General features: G+C 50.0%; 1 protein-coding gene across 1 annotated transcript in view; it reads right to left on the bottom strand.

The window, feature by feature from the left end:
* Positions 1 to 21917, bottom strand: part of LOC140399954 (cathepsin F-like) — a 120713-nt gene extending 98796 nt beyond the window's left edge. Inside the window, exons 1-4 of the mRNA XM_072489448.1 lie at positions 21831 to 21917; positions 20485 to 20551; positions 18191 to 18304; positions 4680 to 4819 (exon numbers count right to left, since the gene is read on the bottom strand). Of these exons, the coding sequence (XP_072345549.1) occupies positions 4680 to 4819; positions 18191 to 18304; positions 20485 to 20536 (306 nt within the window). The 5' untranslated portion in view covers positions 20537 to 20551; positions 21831 to 21917. The remainder of the gene's footprint in view (positions 1 to 4679; positions 4820 to 18190; positions 18305 to 20484; positions 20552 to 21830) is intronic.
* Positions 21918 to 23569: the final 1652 nt, after the last annotated feature.

Raw genomic sequence — 23569 nt, 5'->3', positions numbered from 1 at the left:
GAGGGGGAGGGAGTGATTGAGACAGAGGGAGAGAGACAGAGGGAGAGAGACAGAGGGAGAGAGACAGAGGGAGAGAGACAGAGGGAGAGAGACAGAGATAGATAGAGACAGAATTAGATTGAGACAGATGGAGAGAGACAGAGGGAGACAGATAGAGTAGATAGAGACAGAATTAGATCGAGACAGAGGGTGAGAGACAGAGGGAGAGAGATAGAGTAGATAGAGACATAATTAGATCGAGACAGGGGTAGAGAGAGAGAGGGAGAGAGATAGAGATAGAGAGAGACAGAATTAGATCGAGACAGAGGGTGAGAGTCAGAGGGTGGGAGACAGGGATTGACAGAGACAGAATTAGATCGAGACAGAGGGAGAGAGACAGAGGGAGTGAGATAGAGATAGACAGAGACAGAGGGGGAGGGAGTGATAGAGACAGAGGGAGGGAGGCAGAGGGAGAGAGATAGAGTAGATAGAGACATAATTAGATCGAGACAGGGGGAGAGAGACAGAGGGAGAGAGACAGAGGTAGACAGAGACAGAGGGGGAGAGACAGAGATAGACAGAGACAGAGGGGGAGCGAGTGTTAGAGACAGAGGGAGAGAGACAGAGGGAGAGAGACAGAGATAGATAGAGACAGAATTAGATCGAGACAGAGGGAGAGAGACAGAGGGAGAGAGATAGAGATAGACAGAGACAGAGGGGGAGGGAGTGATAGAGACAGAGGGAGAGAGACAGAGGGAGGGAGGCAGAGATAGATAGAGACAGAGGGGGAGGGACAGAGGGAGAGAGATAGTGATAGACAGAGACAGAGGGGGAGGGAGTGATAGAGACAGAGGGAGAGAGACAGAGGGAGTGAGACAGAGATAGATAGAGACAGAGGGGTAGGGAGTGATAGAGACAGAGGGAGAGGGACAGAGGGAGGGAGACAGAGGGAGAGAGATAGAGATAGATAGAGACAGAGGGGGAGGGAGTGATAGAGACAGAGGGAGAGAGAGTCAGTGAGAGAGAGACAGAGATAGATAGAGACAGAGGGGGAGGGAGTGACAGAGACAGAGGGAGAGAGACAGAGGGAGAGAGACATAGGGAGGGAGACAGAGATAGACAGAGACCTAGGGGGAGAGAGTGATAGAGACAGAGGGAGAGAGACACAGGGAGAGAGACAGAGATAGATAGAGACAGAGGGAGAGAGACAGCGGGAGAGAGACAGAGATAGATAGAGACAGAATTAGATCGAGACAGAGGGAGAGAGACAGAGTGAGAACGACAGAGATAGATAGAGACAGAATTAGATCGAGACAGAGGGAGAGAGACAGAGGGAGAGAGATAGAGATAGACAGAGTCAGAGGGGGAGGGAGTGATAGAGACAGAGGGAGATAGACAGAGATAGATAGAGACAGAGGGAGAGAGACAGAGGGAGTGAGACAGAGATAGATAGAGACAGAGGGGGAGGGAGTGATAGAGACAAAGGGAGTGAGACAGAGGGAGAGAGGCAGAGATAGATAGAGACAGAATTAGATCGAGACAGAGGGAGAGAGACAGAAGGAGAGAGATAGAGATAGACAGAGGGAGAGGGGGAGGGAGTGATAGAGACAGGGGAGAGAGACAGAGATAGACAGAGACAGAGGGGGAGGGAGTGATAGAGACAGAGGGAGAGAGCCAGGGGAGAGAGACAGAGATAGACAGAGACAGAGGGGGAGGGAGTGACAGAGACAGAGGGAGAGAGGCAGAGATAGACAGAGACAGAGGGGGAGGGAGTGATAGAGACAGAGGGAGAGAGTCAGAGGGAGAGAGACAGAGATAGATAGAGACAGTGGGAGAGAGACAGAGATAGATCGAGACGGGGAGAGAGACAGAGGGTGAGAGATAGAGTAGATAGAGACAGAATTAGATCGAGACCGAGGGAGAGAGACAGAGGGAGAGAGTTAGAGATAGATAGAGACAGAGGGAGAGAGACAGGGGGGGAAAGACATAATTAGATCGAGACAGAGGGAGAGAGGCAGAGGGAGGGAGACAGAGATAGACAGAGACAGAGGGAGAGAGACAAAATTAGATAGAGGCAGAGGGATAGAGACAGAGGGAGAGAGATAGAATAGATAGAGACAGAATTAGATGGAGACAGAGGGAGAGAGACAGAGGGAGAGAGATAGAGTAGATAGAGACATAATGAGATCGAGACAGGGGGAGAGAGATAGAGGGAGAGAGATAGAGATAGAGGGTGACAGAGGGAGAGAGACAGAGGGAGAAAGACATAATTAGATCGAGACAGAGGGTGAGAGGCAGAGGGAGGGAGACAGAGATAGACAGAGACAGAGGGAGAGAGACAGAATTAGATAGAGGCAGAGGGATGGAGACAGAGGGAGAGAGATAGAATAGATAGAGACAGAATTAGATCGAGACAGAGGGAGAGAGACAGAAGGAGAGAGATAGAGTAGATAGAGACATAATGAGATCGAGACAGGGGGAGAGAGACAGAGGGAGAGAGATAGAGATAGAGGGAGACAGAATTAGATCGAGACAGAGGGAGAGAGACAGAGGGTGGGGGACAGAGATAGACAGAGACAGAATTAGATCGAGACAGAGGAAGAGAGACAGAGGGAGAGAGATAGAGTAGATAGAGACATAATTAGATCGAGACAGAGGGAGAGAGACAGAGGGAGCGAGATAGAGATAGACAGAGCAGAGGGGGAGGGAGTGATAGAGACAGAGGGAGAGAGACAGAGATAGTCAGAGACAGAGAGGGAGGGAGTGATAGAGACACAGCGAGAGAGACAGAGGGAGAGAGACAGAGATAGATAGAGACAGAATTAGATCGAGACAGAGGGAGAGAGACAGAGGGAGAGAGATAGAGATAGACAGAGGGAGAGGGAGAGAGACAGAGATAGATAGAGACAGAATTAGATCGAGACAGAGGGAGAGAGACAGAGGGAGAGAGATAGAGATAGACAGAGACAGAATTAGATCGAGACAGAGGGAGAGAGACAGAGGGAGAGAGATAGAGATAGACAGAGTCAGAGGGAGAGAGACAGAGATAGAAAGAGACAGAATTAGATCAAGTCAGTGGGAGAGAGACAGAGGGAGGGAGACAGAGACAGCGGGGGAGGGAGTGATAGAGACAGAGGGAGAGAGACAGAGGGAGAGAGACAGAGATAGATAGAGACAGAATTAGATCGAGACAGAGGGAGAGAGACAGAGGGAGAGAGATAGAGATAGACAGAGACAGATTTAGATCAAGTCAGTGGGAGAGAGACAGAGGGAGGGAGACAGAGACAGCGGGGGAGGGAGTGATAGAGACAGAGGGAGAGAGACAGAGGGAGAGAGACAGAGATAGATACGGACAGAATTAGATCGAGACAGAGGGAGGCAGACAGAGGGAGAGATATAGAGATAGACAGAGACACAGGGGGAGGGAGTGATAGAGACAGAGGGAGAGAGACAGAGGGAGAGAGACAGAGGGAGGGAGAGAGAGATAGACAGAGACAGAGGGAGAGAGACAGAGGGAGGGAGACAGAGATAGACAGAGACAGAGGGGGAGGGAGTGATAGAGACAGAGGGAGAGAGACAGAGGGAGAGAGACAGAGATAGATAGAAACAGAATTAGATCGAGACAGAGGGAGAGAGTCAGAGACAGAGGGGGAGGGAGTGATAGAGACAGAGGGAGAGAGACAGAGGGAGAGAGACAGAGATAGACAGAGGGAGAGAAACAGAGATAGACAGAGGGAGAGGGGGAGGGAGTGATAGAGACAGAGGGAGAGAGACAGAGGGAGTGAGATAGAGATAGACAGAGACAGAGGGGGAGGGAGTGATAGAGACAGAGGGAGAGAGACAGGGGAGAGAGACAGAGATAGACAGAGACAGAGGGGGAGGGAGTGATAGAGACAGAGGGAGAGAGATAGAGGGAGAGAGATAGAGATAGATAGAGACAGAATTAGATCGAGACAGAGGGAGAGAGACAGAGGGAGAGAGACAGAGATAGACAGAGACAGAGGGGGAGGGAGTGATAGAGACAGAGGGAGAGAGACAGAGATAGAGATAGATAGAGAGAGAGGGAGAGAGATAGACAGAGACAGAAGGGGAGGGAGTGATAGAGACAGAGGGCGAGAGACAGAGATAGACAGAGACAGAGGGGGAGGGAGTGATAGAGACAGAGGGAGAGAGACAGAGATAGAAAGAGATCGAGATAGATAGAGACAGAGGGAGAGAGATAGACAGAGACAGAGGGAGAGAGACAGAGATAGAAAGAGATAGAGATAGACAGAGAGAGATAGGGAGAGACAAGATAGATGGATGGAATAGATAGGTTGATGGATGGATAGATGGATGGATGGATGAATAGATAGACAGATAGATCGATAGATAAAGATATATGGACCTTGGGATTTCTATTTACCCCTATTGTAAACCTCTTAGCTTCTCATTACTGAAGAATGAAAAACCGCTACGGCAGCCACCCCATGTCCTCACTAATTCCCAGACTAAACTGCATTGGCCACAGATCTGCCCAGTCATTTGCCAATGTGGCGTTCCTTAACTATCTGATATTAAGTTTTATAGATTTCCCTCCTCCAACTGCGTCCCCCTGAACCCAACGGATTAAGATTGCATCCTGATGTACCCGGCCTGTGTTGAATCACCTTTCAGGATGCCCTAAGGAAAGGGGAAGATAGATAACTGGTGGTGGTTACCTGGTCTTTGACATCAGTAACTGATTTGTCCTTCCTCCAGTCCTTACTGTTGGGAAGGTCCTTGTTGTGGTTGCTGTAGTGGGACGGATCACATTTGAGACTGGAGTCTGTCAGGAATGTACCGCCTTTCATCTCGTCCTCTGAGGTAAAATCAAAACCAATTAAGCCAGCTTCTCGCTCTCTCTCGCTCTCTCTGCCTGTCCCTCTCTCTCTCTCCCCCCATGTCTCTCTCTCTCGTATATCTCTGTCTCGATTGCTCTGTCTCCCTCTCCCCCGCTCCCTCTCTCTGTCTCTCTCACTATCTCTCCCCTTCACTGCCTATCTCTTACCCTCTCCCTCTCTTCATCTCTCTGTTTTCTCTCTCGCTCTCTTTCACTATCTCTCCCTCTTTCACTCCCCCTCTCTCTGTCTTTGACGTCCTCTCTCTCTATCTATATCTCTTTGTCTCTATTGCTCTCTCTGTCTCTTTCTATTTTTTTTTTAGATTTAGCGTACCCAATTATAATTTTTTCCAATTAAGGGGCAATTTAGCGTGGTCAATCCACCTACCCTGCACATCTTTGGGTTGTGGGGGCGAAACCCACGCAGACACGGTGAGAATGTGCAAACTCCACACGGACAGTGACCCGGGGCCAGGATCGAACCCGGGTCCTCAGCGCCGTGAGGCAGCAGTGCTAATCACTGCGCCACGTGCCGCACGCTGTCTTTCTATTGCGCTCTCACTGTCTCTCTCTATCTCTCCCCCTCTCTCTATCTCTGTCACTCTCGCTATCGTTCTCCCTATCTCGCTCTCTCTCTCTCGCTATTTTTCCCCCTCTCTCCCTTTCTCTCTCGCTATCGTTCTCCCTCTCGCTATCTCTCCCCCTCTCTCCCTTCCTCTCTCATTATCGTTCTCCCTATCTCCCTCTCGCTGTCTCTCCCCCTTGTCGTGTTGGGTGTTCCGATGCACAAACGAACCAACACGGCTGTAGATGGTACAACTCTGTTTTATTATTCTGCATAATAACAACTGTTAACTTCTGGCTGTCGTTCGTACTTCACCAGCTAACCTGTGGATCCAGCCCTAACACTATCTTAGAGAGGCACTCAGCACATGGTGTATGTCTGAGTGGCACGCTGTGAGCTCTGTGCACTGAGCTGTCTCCTGCTGGAATGAACGGGAACTGCGGTGTTCCCTGTTTTATAGTGTGTGTGCTCTCACTGGTGATTGGCTGTGATGTTGCGTGTGTGTTGATTGGTCCATTGATCTGTCCATCAGTGTGTATGTGTGTTTGCACCATGATATGTATATATGAATATCATGACACCCCTCACTCCCGCTATCGCTCTCCCTATCTCCTTCTCTCTCTTGCTAGCTCTCCCCTTCACTCCCTGGGCGAGATTCTCCACTCCCGCGCCGGTTGGGAGAATCGCCTGGGCCGCCAAAATTTCCGGGGACGCCGGTCCGACGCCCCCCCGCGATTCTCCCAAGCGGCGGGAACGGCCCGGTCGGGTTTCGCGGGCCGCAGGCCGGAGAATCGCCGGAGACACCCAAAATGGCGATTCTCCGGCACCCCCCCCCTGCTATTCTGAGGCCCGGATGGGCCGAGCGGCCAGGCCAAAACGGCGGGTTCCCCCCCGGCGCCGTCCACACCTGGTCGCTGCAGTCGTGGGCGGTGCGTGAACGCTGGGGGGGGGCGGCCTGTGGGGGGGGGGGGGGGCGAGGGCGGATCCTGCACCGTGGCGGCTCCACCTGGAATGTGGGGTGGCCCGCGATCGGTGCCCACCGATCGTCGGGCTGTCCTCTCTGAAGGAGGACCTCCTTCCTTCCGCGGCCCCGCAAGATCCGTCCGCCATCTTCTTGCGGGGCGGATTTAGACAGGACGACAACCACGCATGCGCGGATGACGTCCGTTATGCGGCGCCGGCCGCGTCATCTATGCGGCGCCGCTTTTACGCGGGCGACAAGGCCTGGCGCGGGTAGATGACGCGGGTAGATGACGCGGCCCCGATACTGGCCCATTGACAGGGCCTGAATCGGTCAGGACCGGGGCCGTTCCGCGCCGTCGTGAACCTCGACGGCGTTCACGACGGCGCGGCCACTTCGGCGCGGGGGTGGAGAATCCCGCCCCCTATCTCTCACTCTCTCCCTCTTTTCATCTCTCTATTTTCTCTCTCTCTCTTTCACTATCTCTCCCTGTGGAAGATTCTAGGTTCGACTCCTGGCTGGCTCGAAAATTGGCGTAGTCGTTGCAGTTTCCCTAATTTAACGGGAAGTGAACCCCAAAACCAATCTCTAAACAGGACTCTCTCAGCTGAAAGGGAGAGAGAGCCATAGCGCGACCCCAGCTGAAAGGGGGGTCTGCGGCTCGGCAGCCTTAATTACTGGCCAATGACTCATGCTAGGAGAGTTATCTTAATTAATAAATTAATGATCGCTGCATGGGAAGAAAAAGGTGCCTTAGAGACTAAAATTAAAAATAAAAGACTTTGAGGTTCGTGAAAGGATAAACACCGGTGTGCGCTCCCTGTAGGCTATGTAAATGATTTCCACAGTCATTGTTATTGTTATATATATGTTCTAAAGTATTTTGCAGAAGGAACGATGAGCACTAAACTCGACGCCCCCCTCACAGGTCATCCCGACGCCTCGGTGAAGATATCCAAAGCATGAAAGAAGGTGAACTCCTTAAAGAGGACAGATAAGGGAGTCAAAATGAGTAGGAAAGTGAAAAGAAACAATCTTAAACCAATGGAATGAGGCAGGAAAACCTATATGTCCGGCATAGGAATCTAATGAAGCTGACCCCCTCTCGGAAAAAAAAACCAGGGGAGTAAAAGTAAATTGAAGATTAAGGTAAAAGCGTAACAGATGAGTTCCTGCAGAGAAAGGGACTTCAGGTTTTCTGTAGCCGTGAGATAAGGCTAACGGTTAACTGTGATATTTGTGAGCTGTGAGAATCGGTGTGTTTTGTTTAACCAATTAATTTCAAAGCATGAAGTGGGCTGTATTTTTTACCGTCTGTCTGTGTGAGTCAGAGATTATAACTTCAGTGATTTTTGTTGAGATTTCTCTAATGAACGCAAGCATGGGAAATTACGATCAGTTTAAAAGAAAGAAAGTGCCTTTACGAATAAAAGTAATTGAATATGAATAAGTTTTTAGATTACGTGAAAAGACGTAAATGGCATCATGCCAAGTTCTCCGCCCCTTAGATTCTGCAGGAAACATTAACCATTTCAGCAGACGATATTTTCGGAATTGACAAAGAAAAAATATACGTCTCTAAGAATAGCTAATGCCTATAAAATCAATCATTGGGAATTGACTTAAATGTGTGCTATTTATAGTCTCCTCCCAGGCGATGTTTTGCTGATTCAAAAATACTCTTATGGTGCATCTTGGCCAGCTTTGAAGGATGGGATTACAGTCCTACCCGGCATAAATGGGGGATGGGTTCCCAATGATGATAATCATTTGAATGAAGGAAATGAGTCCCTCAAACACTGGTTAGCAAATAGAGGGAAAGAGGCTATCATGCAAGGGGCCAAGAAGCATTTAACCCCCTACCGCAAATAGCGATACCTGACCCTATTAGGCAGGCAGACACTCTGCAAATTAGGAGCGGTAATGCATTGCATTGATAATGGAATGTTTATAGAACTGTCTCAAATATGAGCTCATCAGCTGCAAAACTTAATAACTTCTGAGCCTGCGCCCGATCGCTCTGTTCTATGCTGGCAGCTGAACAGTAACCCTTACAGTACCACTTGTCAAAGAGACCAAAGGAAAAAGGTAATACATGGGATTTATATTGAAATGGACGGACGAAATTGCCTGATAGAATTTTATGGCAAACAGGAGGGCAAAGTGACCCGGAAAGAGCAAGGGCCCGCTACATTTGAAATACAACAACCTCCCCGAGAGAGCCATCATTTACTCCCTTCAATCCTGGCCCAGGTACTGCCACATCTATGGGCCCAACATAAAAATCATGTTGGAAAAGTACGTTCTGCCCCAGCGCAGAGGGTGCAGTTACAGAAGAACGTTGCCCTGCTTTGCTTAAAACTATACATGATGTGGAGATGCCGGCGTTGGACTGGGGTGGGCACAGTAAGAAGTCTTACAACACCAGGTTAAAGTCCAACAGGTTTGTTTCGATGTCACTAGCTTTCGGAGCGCTGCTCCTTCCTCAGGTGAATGAAGAGGTCTGTTCCAGAAACATATATATAGACAGATTCAAAGATGCCAGACAATGCTTGGAATGGAGCATTAGCAGGTGATTAAATCTTTACAGATCCAGAGATGGGGTAACCCCAGGTTAAAGAGGTGTGAATTGTGTCAAGCCAGGACAGTTGGTAGGATTTCGCAGGCGAGGTGGTGGGGGGTGAATGTAATGTGACATGAATCCCAGGTCCCGGTTGAGGCCGCACTCATGTGTGCGGAACTTGGCTATAAGCTTCTGCTCGGCGATTCTGCGTTGTCGCGGGTCCTGAAGGCCGCCTTGGAGAACGCTTACCCGGAGATCAGAGGCTGAATGCCCTTGACTGCTGAAGTGTTCCCCGACTGGAAGGGAACATTCCTGCCTGGCGATTGTCGCGCGATGTCCGTTCATTCGTCGTCGCAGCGTCTGCATGGTCTCGCCAACGTACCACGCTTCGGGACGCGCGACAACGCAGAATCGCCGAGCAGAAACTTACAGCCAAGTTCCGCACACATGAGTGCGGCCTCAACCGGGACCTGGGATTCATGTCGCATCACATTCATCCCCTACCATCTGGCCTGCGAAATCCTACCAACTGTCCTGGCTTGAGACAATTCACACCTCTTTAACCTGGGGTTACCCCATCTCTGGATCTGTAAAGATTTAATCACCTGCTAATGCTCGCATTCCAAGCATTGTCTGGCATCTTTGAATCTGTCTATATATACGTTTCTGGAACAGACCTCTTCATTCACCTGAGGAAGGAGCAGCGCTCCGAAAGCTAGTGACATCGAAACAAACCTGTTGGACTTTAACCTGGTGTTGTAAGACTTCTTACTAAAACTATACAGGTTGGCACGGGAAGCAGAAAGGGGATAGAGGGAGTGATCAATGCACTATTACAGCAAGGCGTGCTGAAGAGAACACAAAGCCCCCGTAACACCCCTATACTCCCCATTCCAAAGGTAGGAAGACCCAATGAGTGGTGGTTTGTGCAAGATCTTAGAGCCACTATTGCTCCATTGGTGCCGGACACAAATGTCATTTTCTCTTCTATACCACCAACAACGGATACTTTCTCAGCCTTTTTCCCCATACCATTGCACCCAGGAAGTCGATATCTATTTGCCTTTACATATCGGAACTAACAGTATTAAAAGAGACTTGGACGAGTGCCAGTTGTCTGCAGGCTGAACATTCCCTCAATATGATGACAATTTATTGATAGCCTCAGAGGGAGGGCTAGTTTGTCAACAGAATACCCTTTTGTTATTATCACATCTGGTAGAAAGAGAGCAAGGGATCCCAATGGACAAGCTGCAATTCTGTCAGGAGGCAGCAGTATTTGGGATTTCAGCTGCAGTAAGGACAGTGGAGGCTTGGGTCTGAAGGAATACAGGCTGTAGCAAGGGTTCCAACTGTGGTGGTATGTATTAGGGGTAATACGGTACACCATGAATGCCGAGGAGCTATTGGAGGACAGATGCTGGATCCCGATTGGATCCTCCACCTACTGGGCTCCACCCAGATAGGCGGGGTATAAGAACCTGGGTTTAATCCCCGCAGCTGCATTCTGTGACTGAGCTGCTGGGGAACGAGTCTGAACAAGTCTGCTCAATAAAGCCTCGATTGAAGTTCTCCACGTCTCGCCTCGTGTGTGATCGATGGTGCTACACCAACTCCACGCACGAGAAAGTAAACCTTTATCTCCCTCGGAATGGTGGGCTATTGCAGGCAGTGGATCCTGGACTATAGACACCCCTTCAGTTGTTACTGGATCCCAGAGAGGGAGCAAGCATTTCGTAATTTGAAACAAGCCATGATTAGCACCCCTGCCTTGGGACTTCCTAATTTCAGCAAGCCCTTTACTCTTTATAGAACATACAACATACAGTGCAGAAGGAGGCCATTCGGCCCATCGAGTCTGCACCGACCCACTTAAGCCCTCACTTCCACCCTATTCCCGTAACCCAATAACCCCTCCTAACCTTTTTGGACACTAAGGGACAATTTAGCGCGGCCAATCCACCTAACCTGCACGTCTTTGGACTGTGGGAGGAAACCGGAGCACCCGGAGGAAACCCACGCAGACACGGGGAGAACGTGCAGACTCCGCACGGACAGTGACCCCGCGGGGAATCGAACCTGGGACCCTGGCGCTGTGAAGCCACGGTGCTAACCACTGTGCTACCGTGCTGCCCTCATTATGTGAATGAAGCAGGGAGATTTGCATCAGGGGTCCTGGTGCAAGTGCATTGAGGAGGGAAAAGACCCTTTGCCTATTACCCGGTGTGGTAAACGGTATTGCTTAAGCAGCCACAACGGTCATAGTAGAAAAAAATTTCATCAGTTTTGCTGCTGCTTAACCCATCCGCAATGCAGCATTTTACTGCGGCTCGACACACTGGGTACGAAGAGATGCGGGAGCTAGTCAATCTTTGATGGCAGGAGATGAGGAGTTATGTAGTCTGGGAAGAATGTTGCCAAAAAAGGTGGTAATATGTGGAATTCAGGGTGAGAGGAGTAGTGTTCCATTGTATAAGGTAAGGTTGGAAAGTCCAGTGAAGAGTGGTGAAGTGGTAGTAGGAGTAATAGAGAAACTATCTTGTCCGGGAATACAGTTTATCTTGGGTAACGATATAGCTGGAGCGCAGGTGGGAGTGATGCCCACTGTGGTTGATAAGCCAGTGGAAAATCAGACAACTGAAGTGTTGAAGGACGAATATCCTGGGATTTATCCGGATTGTATAGTAACAAGGTCGCAAAGTTAAGACAAGAGGAGAAATGAAAGAGAGAAGATGAAGTTGAAGTGCATGTATGATTTGTCAAAGGAATGATCGGTGATAGTGGACATGGTTTCACGGTGGGTAGAGGCTTCTCCAACCCAAAGAGATGATGCTAGAACAATGGTAAATATTCTGGTAGCAGAGAATGGTTTAAGGAAATAGTACCTAGGTTTGGGACACCAATGGGCATTAACAGCGACAGGGGAACTCATTTCACTCGCAAATTGGCCAAAGCCCCAACTGAACCCATGGGATTGGATTGGAAATTGCACATCCCATAGCAGCCGCCATCCTCAGGAACGGAATCATTAAAACTGCAGTTACAAAAGTGTGTCAACAAAATGGGCTGCGATGGCCCGATGCCGTCCCCATAGTAACGCCTGCCCTGAGAAATCGTAATACGGGTTTAACCCCGTATGAGATATTAACGGAACGTCCCACGACAACTGGGACTAAACCACCAATGACTCCAGCGGCAGTAGCCGTAATATGGGCAGATGAGGCATCACTAAAGTATGCCCAGGCCTTGTGTGAAACCGCTGGGGAAAAAAAACCATGAAAAGGTGCGACAGGCTCAGATGCTTCCAAAAGAGTGAAACACACACCCTCTAAACCTGGAGATCACGTGTATGTGACAGCACTAAACAAAGATTATTTTTCTCCTCGGTGGAATGGACCCGACCCAAGTGCTGTTAACAACCTGGACAGCCGTTAAAGTAAAAGAAAAGCCCGGTGGGATCCACGCAACCCGTGTAAACGACATCATACGGAGCTTTGAGCGTACCAGCGGAACGCTGACCTGAAGAGAATGACGGCGTTGATGTTTTTATATTATCAGATTAATCCAACATCACGCAGAGGGTAAACTGCATACCAACACCTTAATATACATGTCCCACTCATACGCAGAGGGGGTAAATAAATCCAGTTGTTGGGTTTGTACAGAAATTCCCAGATGTTCGGGGGAGGGCTTCCCCGTGCGGCCCATCCCATTCGCCAGTAACGAGCTAGCAGAATGGGCTCGAAGACAAAATAACACAGGGCATGAGTGAGATGCACAGGATATGTTCGATTGGAGATTGGCTGGATACGACATGAATAGGTTGGAGGAATGGTGGGGGCCTAGGTTTAATGTAACACGCCAAACGCCCTGTTTGATCCTCCCCAATTACACTGGCATCCCAAAGGCTTTAGGAAACATAAAACATATGGGACCTACCCAGTCGGCACGAGTCTGTGTGACCAGACCTTGAATTGGCAACCCCCTTTGTTCCACCTCACAGCTAAAGGACATCTTTGATTGGTCAGGAGTTGAAAATGAAACTAGTGGCGGCTCCTGGGAAGGGGATCGATTAGACTAATGATGACTGATAGGAAAGGAAACCTGACCGCATATAACGGCACTTATTTTATCTGTGGCCACACCAGAAATTTGGGAAGGCTCCTGCTATTTGGGACACGTAGTCCCTTCTGTGCATCACATTCAGCAATTGCAGGACCATCCCCATCACAGGACGACACAAAGTATTATGACATGGGCTGGGAATAATGATACCACCATTAGGAAGAGCCACTAATGCATACGAACTACGCGAACTACGAGACATCCTTGAGCAGGTAGCTAATGATACTGCAGAAGCTGTTAACCAGGTAGAAACTGAGATGGTCGCTATAAGAGCGGTTGCCCTGCAGAATAGAAGGGCCCTTGATTTCTTGTTGGCTGAAAGGGGAGGCACTTGTGCCCTGATTGGAAGTGACTGTTGCACGTACATCCCTGATAACTCAGAAAAATTGATAATCTGGTGGATCACATTTGTAGAGAGGCAACAAGATTACACGAATAGGAGGGATGGGACTTTGGCTTTGGATGGTAGGATCGTCAGGACAGAGGACTGTGTTCTGGATTATAATCACCATTGTAACCTTGATTGTCGTACGGTTACTGTTTAATATTGCGCAAGATATGTTTATTGCTCTAACACGGGAGAACAGCCCTAGCCGCCTTGCCTCCTTGCGACCAGCTCATAACACGCAGGGAACTGTCATACGTCCGTTCCCCTTACATTATAAACCACCCTTCTCTACGGAGGACACGATAATTTACTGAAAGGTGCTGATCAAAAGATCACCAAGGAGGGAATTGTGGGAGGGAAGTTAACGAGTCACCAATTTAGAAGCATGCTGGGAATACTAACTATATTTTAACACTGCTTTTGAGCGAAAATAAGCAGCTCAAGTAATGTAAAGCAAACACTGCTTAGTATTTTGTACTCTGCATTATGATGATAATAAGTTGTTCTTCCGAAGGACAACAAAATGCGACTCGAGTTGTTTTTAAACCAAGGGCAAAACATTCACATTTCCTCTTGCGTATGTTCCCAAGCTTTATCTCTTCAAAGTTGTTTATTTCAACCTATAAATATAATGGTTTTTGACTGCATAACTCAGAGTGCAGTGCCTTGGCTTTGCAGCTGAAACACTTTCTCTCCACAAGTATATTTGTGTAAATAAATTGCCTTAAATCGAACCTCGAGGAATTTGTCTTTATTATGATTTTCACGGCACTCCCTCCCTCCCTCTTTCACTCTCCCTCTTTCTGTCTTTGACGTTCTCTCTCTCTCTCTATCTCGTTGTCTCTTTTGTGCTCTCTCTGTCTCTTTCTCTATCTCTCCCCACACTCTCTCTGTCTCTTTCACTCTCGCTATCGCTCTCCCTATCTCCCTCTCTCTTTCGCTATCTCTCTCCCTCTCTCTCTCGCTATCGCTCTCCCTATCTCCCTCTCTCTTTCGCTATCTCTCTCCCTCTCTCGCTCTCGCTATCTCGCTCCCTCTCTCTATCGCTCTCCCTATCTCCCTCTCTCGCTCTCGCTATCTCTCTCCCTCTCTCTCTCCCGCTATCGCTCGTCCCATCTCCCCCTCTCTCTTGCTATCTCTCCCCCTCGTTCCCTGTCTCTCCCTCTCTTCATCTCTCCATTCTCTCTCTCCTTCATTACCTCTCTCTCTTTCGCTATCGCCCTCTTTCTCTCTCTCTCCTCCCTCTCTCTCTACCCCTCTTGTCTCTCTCTATTCTCTCCCTCCGTCTCTCTCTCTTTCCACCTCTCTCTCTCTCCCTCTCACCTCTTCAGTTAGAACGCTATGGGTTCCAGGCCAGCTGCAGGGACCAGAGCTCACAATGCTGACACACTGGACTCGGCGCTGAGGGAGAGCTGCACTGTTGGAGCTGCCATCTTCCTAATATAGACCTTAAACTCAGGCATGTGTCAGTGTGCTGCCCTACACGAGCCTCCTCTCACTCGCCACTTCATCTCACCCTATCCCCCTATCCTCCTTCATGTCATTAACCAGCTTTCCCTTTTAAACGTATCAATAATATTAACCTCTGTCGCTCCCTGTGGGAGAGAGTTCCCCAATCGCCCCAATCTCTGAGTAAAGAGGTCCCTCCTGAATTCAGCATTGGAATTATTAATGAACGTACCACTGTAGCCATCTGGGATGGCCACTTACAGCAAGAAACATGGACGTCCGCAAAGCCTGATGGGAAATATGGCCAATGTAAGGTTCAGGCAGGCTCAGAGCCTGAATGTATAGTTGTGAGCGAAGAATCCAGACAGCATCGAAACCCCCAACCGATTAGCATTTTGATGGCCCATCTCCGGAAGACAAAGGATTGATACTCAGGTAACCGATACAAGTCCAGACATTTTAGCGCCACCCCCTTTCCTCAGGAAGCACAAACAACAGGGTCAATGACCACTTAGGACACGCCCAGCCATCAAAGCACCCGCCCCTTTATTGGCTCATATTGGGGCAGCATTGTGGACAGCACAAAATTGCTTCACAGCTCCAGGGTCCCAGGTTCGATTCCCGGCTTGGGTCACTGTCTGTGCGGAGTCTGCACGTCCTCCCCGTGTCTGCGTGGGTTTCCTCCGGGGGCTCCGGTTTCCTCCCACAGTCCAAAGATGTGCAGGTTAGGTGGATTGGCCGTGCTAAATTGCCCTTAGTGTCCAAAGATGTGCAGGTTAGGTGGATTGGCCGTGCTAAATTGCCCTTAGTGTCCAAAGATGTGCAGGTTAGGTGGATTGGCCGTGCTAAATTGCCCTTAGTGTCCAAAGGTGTGCAGGTTAGGTGGATTGGCCGTGCTAAATTGCCCTTAGTGTCCAAAGATGTGCAGGTTAGGTGGATTGGCCGTGCTAAATTGTCCCTTAGTGTCCAAAGATGTGCAGGTTAGGTGGATTGGCCGTGCTAAATTGTACCTTAGTGTCCAAAGATGTGCAGGTTAGGTGGATTGGCCGTGCTAAATTGTCCCTTAGTGTCCAAAGATGTGCAGGTTAGGTGGATTGGCCGTGCTAAATTGTCCCTTAGTGTCCAAAGATGTGCAGGTTAGGTGGATTGGCCGAGCTAATTGCCCTTAGTGTCCAAAATTGCCCTTAGTGTTGGGTGGGGTTACTGGGTTATGGGGATAGGGTGGAGATGTGAGCCTGGGGTGGGGTGCTCTTTCCAAGAGCCGGTGCAGTCTCGATGGGCCGAATGGCCTCCTTCTGCACTGTAAATCCTATCTATGTAAATTCTATATCGAAGGCAGTGATTGAGAACTGCCCACTTAATGGGGTCCAAACCTAAGGACCGTCCAAAAGAGCACAAAACTCCCCAAGGATAAAGAGAGACACTGCCATGGGTTCGGCCTCTCTTGGACCGGACGCCCCGGCAACGCCCACCTCCAATCGCAGCACCACCTGAAGCAAGTCCAAGTTCAACGCCCGCGACCAGACGGATGAGCCCAGCTGAGCAGCAGTTACTCCTCCAGACCCGCTAGACCCAGATTCGGACAACGGCCACTGTTCCCCTGACCTAAGCTGGGTGCCTGACGTTAAGTACAGGTTGTCATAGTTGTTAGGTGTAGTTTAACTAGTAGTGTTTATGTTGCATGTGTAAGTTAATCTTGTGTGTAAATAAAGTACCATTGATCTTGAACTAACTAACTAGTATTTGGCTCTTTGATCGATACCCGGTTGAACCTTGTGGTGGTATCATTTGATACCTGGCGACTCTGAAAGCAATATAGTATCGAAAACTAAAGAAAGAAGGGCAGCCTTATTGACTGCCATATTTATAGCAGGTAAAAAAAAGGCAATACCAGCACCGATAACGAATAATCAGAACATCACCAGTATCATCATTATTATTAGTAACCACCCCCAAGTGTCACTAACCTTGCTGTAGCGTTCAATGGTCGGTGGTGTTGTCGACAGTGTGGAAGGATGTAGCAGGTTACAGAGGGACATAGATAAGCTGCAGAGCTGGGCTGAGAGGTGGCAAATGGAGTTTAATGTAGAGAAGTGTGAGGTGATTCACTTTGGAAAGAATAACAGAAATGCGGAATATTTGGCTAATGGTAAAGTTCTTGGAAGTGTGGATGAGCAGAGGGAACGAGGTGTCCATGTACATAGATCCCTGAAAGTTGCCACCCAGGTTGATAGGGTTGTGAAGAAGGCCTATGGAGTGTTGGCCTTTATTGGTAGAGGGATTGAGTTCTGGAGTCATGAGGTCATGTTGCAGCTGTACAGAACTCTGGTCCGGCCGCATTTGGAGTATTGCGTACAGTTCTGGTCACCGCATTATAGGAAGGACGTGGAGGCTTTGGAGCGGGTGCAGAGGAGATTTACCAGGATGTTGCCTGGTATGGAGGGAAAATCTTATGAGGAAAGGCTGATGGACTTGAGGTTGTTTTCGTTGGAGAGGAGAAGGTTAAGAGGAGACTTAATAGAGGCATACAAAATGATCAGGGGGTTGGATAGGGTGGACAGTGAGAGCCTTCTCCCGCGGATGGAAATGGCTGGCACGAGGGGACATAACTTTAAACTGAGGGGTAATAGATATAGGACAGAGGTCAGAGGTAGGTTCTTTACGCAAAGAGTAGTGAGGCCGTGGAATGCCCTACCGGCAACAGGAGTGAACTCGCCAACATTGAGGGCATTTAAAAGTTTATTGGATAAACATATGGATGATAATGGCATAGTGTAGGTTAGATGGCTTTTGTTTCGGTGCAACATCGTGGGCCGAAGGGCCTGTACTGCGCTGTATCGTTATATGTTCTATGTTCTATGTAATGGATTAATTGAACTGTGTTTGATCATATTAGTCTGGTAACTGATCTATCCCCACCCGCTGAATTGCTCCAGCCTTATAAAAATAGACAGCTTCAGGAACTTAAGCCATTTAGAAAATTCTGGAAGCTGCCCTGGGTTCTGGTAGTTAGAAAGCATTGTAAATAAGCCTGTTGTAGATTTAGAGCTGGTATTATCTTTACATTGTCCTGCGTTAAGTCACAGATATTAAATAAGCAGCAAACAATGAATAGGAAGACCAGAATTAGGATCAGAAGTCGGCCCTTCGAGCCTGCTCCGCCATTTAATCAGATCTTAGCTGATCTCTTCCTGGTCTCAAATCCATCTCCCCGCCTGTCCCCTATACGCGACACGAGGTTTGACAGGCACCCCCCCACCCCCCCCTCGCATTCGGGGCTGTCGTCGACAGATTGGTACCTGACAGGTCACTGAACTTGGTGACTCCATACTTGGCAGTCCCTCTCTCCGCTTCCTGCAGCTTCCTGGCCCGCTCCACGTTCTCCGCAAAGATCTGGAAGCGACGCGTCTTTTCTGAGTGGAAAATTTGTCCGGGAAGAATGAACAGTTTGCATGTGAGAAACAGGCGAAGGAGCTGTTCGTTTTGGCTGCGAGATCGCGAAATGACTGACTTTGGTCACAATTATGGAAAAAAAGTGGGGATATTTTTCAGGGGGACGCGAAACCCGCGAATGCCGATGTTTTCAGGGAGCGCTTGTGAAAAGTACGCCGAAAGTTAGCGTGAAGGAGAAAGGAAAATTGCAAGTTGTCCTTTATTGCGAGGGGTTTGAAGGACAGGAATAAAGAGATCTTGTTCAAGTTGCACAGGGTCTTGGTGAGACCACATGGGGACTACGGTGCACAGTTTTGGCCTCCACATTTAAGGGAAGGATAGACTTGAATCGGAGGTGGTACAGCCAAGGTTCACTGGATTAGTCCCTGGGCTGAGGAGGGGTCGTCCTATGAGGAGAGGCTGAGTAAATCGGGTTTATATTCTCTGGAGTTCGGGAAGAATGAGAGGCGATCTCATTGAGACCGCCAGGCTTCTCAAGGGGTTTTGATAGGGTGGAGGCTGAGAGATTGTCCCCCGCAGGTCGGGGAATCTCAAACACAGGGGCGGGAGGGAGCAAAGTCTCAGGATACGGGGGCTGACCACGAGGAAGAATTCTTCACTCGAGGGAAGGAGTCGGCCATTTTGCGGACCGAGATGAGGAGAAATTTCTTCACTCGGGGAAGGAGTCGGCCATTTTGGGGACCGAGATGAGGAGAAATTTCTTCACTCGGGGAAGGAGTCGGCCATTTTGGGACTGAGATGAGGAGAAATTTCTTCACTCGGGGAAGGAGTCGGCCATTTTGGGACCGAGATGAGGAGAAATGTCTTCACTCGGGGAAGGAGTCGGCCATTTTGGGACCGAGATGAGGAGAAATTTCTTCACTCAGGGAAGGAGTCGGCCATTTTGCGGGCTGAGATGAGGAGAAATTTCTTTACTCAAAGGGTTTGTGAATCTTTGGGATTCCCCACCCCAGAGGATTGTGGGTGCTCCATTGAGGGACTATTGGTCTATTGGGGGATTATGGGATAAGGGGAGCAGGTGAGGAAAATGGAGTAAAGCCCAAGTTGGGCAAAGATTGTGTCGACTGGCGGAGCAGGCTGGATGGGTCGAGTGGCTTACTCCTGCACCCCGTAGTGGCTGGGGGTAATTGGTTGGGCTGAGATAGGGAACACCGTGTTTCACCATCCCCACTCCACTGTTGAGGCTGGGGGAAAGTTCGACTGAAACTTGGGCAGCACGGTAGCACAGTGGCCTGCACTGTTGCTTCACGGCTCCAGGGTCCCGGGTTCGATTCCCGAACTTGGGTCACTGTCTGTGCGGAGTTTACACTTTCGCTCCCGTGTCTGCGTGGGTTTCCTCCCACAGTCCAAAGATGTGCAGGTTAGGTGGATTGGCCGTGCTAAATTGTCCCTTAGTGTCCAAAGATGTGCAGGTTAGGTGGATTGGCCGTGCTAAATTGTCCCTTAGTGTCCAAAGATGTGCAGGTTAGGTGGATTGGCCGTGCTAAATTGCTCCTTAGTGTCCAAAGATGTGCAGGTTAGGTGGATTGGCCGTGCTAAATTGTCGCTTAGTGTCCAAAGATGTGCGGGTTAGGTGGATTGGCCGTGCTAAATTGTCCCTTAGTGTCCAAAGATGTGCAGGTTAGGTGGATTGGCCGTGCTAAATTGTCCCTTAGTGTCCAAAGATGTGCAGGTTAGGTGGATTGGCCGTGCTAAATTGTCCCTTAGTGTCCAAAGATGTGCAGGTTAGGTGGATTGGCCGTGCTTAATTGTCCCTTAGTGTCCAAAGATGTGCAGGTTAGGTGGATTGGCCATGCTAAATTGTCCCTTAGTGTCCAAAAATATTAGGTGGGGTTCCTGGGTTACGGAGTAAGGGTGGAGGTGTGGGCTTGGGTGGGGCGCTCTTTCCGCGGGCCGGTGCAGACCCGATGGGCCGAATGGCCTCCTTCTGCACTGTACGTTCTATGATCTATGATCTAAAATGTCAAAGTTGAGATGTGTAGATCTTCGGGCAAGGGCCAACGACTTGGCAGGTGCCAGGGTGCGGATGGTCTTCTGTTTCCGTCCCGGTGCTCCTGGGCCCTCCCAGGAATGAGGCGCAACCCCGCCAAGGACCCCCCGCCCCCCCCCCCCCCCCTCCCCCATCATACCCGAGTCTTACCTTGCTGGCTCTGGTAGACCTTGCTGTAGGCTTTCACGAAATCTTGAAACATGGCTGCCAGCTCCCCCTGGGGAAAGCAAATGGAAGCGGAGAGGATTAACAGGGATGCTGACGCAGCCCGCAAACAGCTCACTGGGGCGCGCGCTCCCCGACAAGGGTGCCAATGCAGCGAGGGGTTGGCAACGGAGAGGAACGAGCAGCCGTTTGATTGATTGAAGGAGCACGGCGAGGCAGCAGGAGGACCTTCTGCCCCTCGTGCGCTGCTCCAGTCGGAGCTGACCGTAAGACCACAAGACATCTGAGCAGAATTAGGCCACTCGGCCCATCGAGTCTGCTCCGCCATTCGACCATGGCTGATATTTTTCTCACCCCCATTCTCCTGCCTTGTCCCCATAACCCCCGATCCCCTCGTTAATCAAGAATCTATCTATCTCTGTCTTCGAGACACTTAGTGATTTGGCCTCCACAGCCTTCTGCGGCAAAGAGTTCCACAGATTCACCCCCCTCTGGCTGAAGAAATTCCTCCTCGTCTCTGTTCTAAAGGATCGTCCCTTCAGTCTGAGGCTGTGTCCTCTGCTTCTAGTTTTTCCTACAAGTGGAAACATCCTCTCCACGTCCACTCTATCCAGGCCTCGCAGTATCCTGTAATTTCCAATAAGACCCCCCCCTCATCCTTCTAAACTCCAACCTGTACGGACCCAGAGTCCTCAACCGTTCCTCACACGACAAGCTCTTCATTCCCGGGATCATTCTTGTGAACCTCCCTCTGGCCCCTTTCCAAGGCCCCAGCGCGTCCTTCCTTAGATACGGGGCCCAAAACCGCTCACAATACTCCAAATGGGGGTCTGACCAGAGCCTCATGCAGCCTCAGAAGTACATCCCTGCTCTTGTATTCCAGCCCTCTCGACGTGAATGCTGACATTGCATTTGCCTTGCTCACTGCCGACTGAACCTGCACGTTAACCTGAAGGGAATCGGGAACAAGGGCTCCCAAGTCCCTTTGAGCTTCTGATTTCCGAAGCCTTTTCCCCATTTCGAAAATAACCCATGCCTCCATTCCTCCCAAAGAGCATAACTTCACACTTTTCCGCATTGCAGTCCACTCGCGACTTAACCTCAGCTCCACGGAACTGTTCCACCCCCCCCCCCCGCCGCCACACCCCCCCCCCCCACCCCCCCCCCCCCCCCCCCACCCCCCCCCACAGCGTTCCCCAATCCCTTGACCGAAGACAGAGCTCGACGAAGGTACCAAGCCCGTGGTCACGCCGTTGGATTCCGGGAGGGGGTAGGTGCTGTGTGACCGTCCGCCCAACTCCGCAGTAAGCCCTCCCGGCCCGCGCACTGACCTGGCCCGAAACCTGGGCATGGCCTTGCCCCCTCGGGGGGCGCGCCTCGAGGGGCAGCAAGACGGAGGAGGTCGCCAGGAGGCACCAGATGCAGAAACTTTCCATCGCGGCGACAGACTTGAGTGTCAGAGCTAAGACACTGGAATTGAGGCTTTTATAGAAAGGTGTCACTGTGTCGGGGGCTGTCCTCTGATTCGACGAACCCGACCTATTTGCGAGAAAGAGAAGCCACAAGGTTCTTTTGTCTATCAGATGATCTCCGATCAGTCAGCACACCCCGATATTTCTTTGAATCTTTGTTCGGCTTAATAACGCCCCCTCCTATAATTATGACTCTCATCTCATCAGCCAGAGAGGAGGTGGAGTAGGCCGAAGCCTGTGCTCGTTGGGAGTTTCGAAGAATGAGAGGTGACCTTATTGAAACGTTTCAGATTCTGAGGGGGGGGGGTTGGTAGGATGGAGGCTGAGAGACTGTTTCTCCCCCTCGTGGGAGGATCTATAACTGGGGGGGGGGTCACGGTTTGGGAATAAGGGGGTCTCCCATTGGAGACGGGGATGAGGGGGAATTTCTTTCCCGATAATTCCAGCCAATAATTGCCAAAGTACAGAGCTTTAATTATGTCGAAAGACGTCTCAAGGCAGCAGCTTTCGCACTCGAGAGGCAGGGACTGAGTGGCATTCACTATGTTGCAGAAGTGTTCCTCGCCTCGAGAGGCAGGGACTGAGTGGCATTCACTATGTTGCAGAAGTGTTCCTCGCCTTGCCTTTCATAGAATCATAGAATTTACAGTGCAGAAGGAGGTCATTCGGCCCATCGAGTCTGCACCAGCCCTTGGAAAGAGCACCCTACCCAAGCCCACACCTCCGCCCTGTCCCCGTAACCCAGTAACCCCATCTAACCTTTTTGGACACTAAGGGGCAATTTAGCACGGCCAATCCATCTAACCTGCACATCTTTGGACACTAAGGGGCAATTTAGCACGGCCAATCCATCTAACCTGCACATCTTTGGACACTAAGGGACAATTTAGCACGGCCAATCCATCTAACCTGCACATCTTTGGACACTAAGGGACAATTTAGCACGGCCAATCCACCCAACCTGCACATCTTTGGACACTAAGGGACAATTTAGCACGGCCAATCCACCCAACCTGCACATCTTTGGACACTAAGGGACAATTTAGCACGGCCAATCCACCTAACCTGCACATCTTTGGACACTAAGGGGCAATTTAGCACGGCCAATCCATCTATCCTGCACATCTTTGGACACTAAGGGGCAATTTAGCACGGCCAATCCACCCAACCTGCACATCTTTGGACACTAAGGGGCAATTTAGCACGGCCAATCCATCTATTCTGCACATCTTTGGACACTAAGGGGCAATTTAGCACGGCCAATCCACCTAACCTGCACATCTTTGGACACTAAGGGGCAATTTAGCACGGCCAATCCATCTATCCTGCACATCTTTGGACACTAAGGGGCAATTTAGCACGGCCAATCCATCTATTCTGCACATCTTTGGACACTAAGGGGCAATTTAGCACGGCCAATCCACCTAACCTGCACATCTTTGGACACTAAGGGGCAATTTAGCACGGCCAATCCATCTATTCTGCACATCTTTGGACACTAAGGGGCAATTTAGCACGGCCAATCCACCTAACCTGCACATCTTTGGACACTAAGGGGCAATTTAGCACGGCCAATCCATCTATTCTGCACATCTTTG

The sequence above is a fragment of the Scyliorhinus torazame genome, chromosome 24, assembly GCF_047496885.1.
Source record: "Scyliorhinus torazame isolate Kashiwa2021f chromosome 24, sScyTor2.1, whole genome shotgun sequence".
NCBI lineage: Eukaryota > Metazoa > Chordata > Chondrichthyes > Carcharhiniformes > Scyliorhinidae > Scyliorhinus > Scyliorhinus torazame.
The sequence above is the reverse complement of the archived record's forward strand: the minus strand, read 5'-3'. Positions and strand labels throughout refer to the sequence as shown.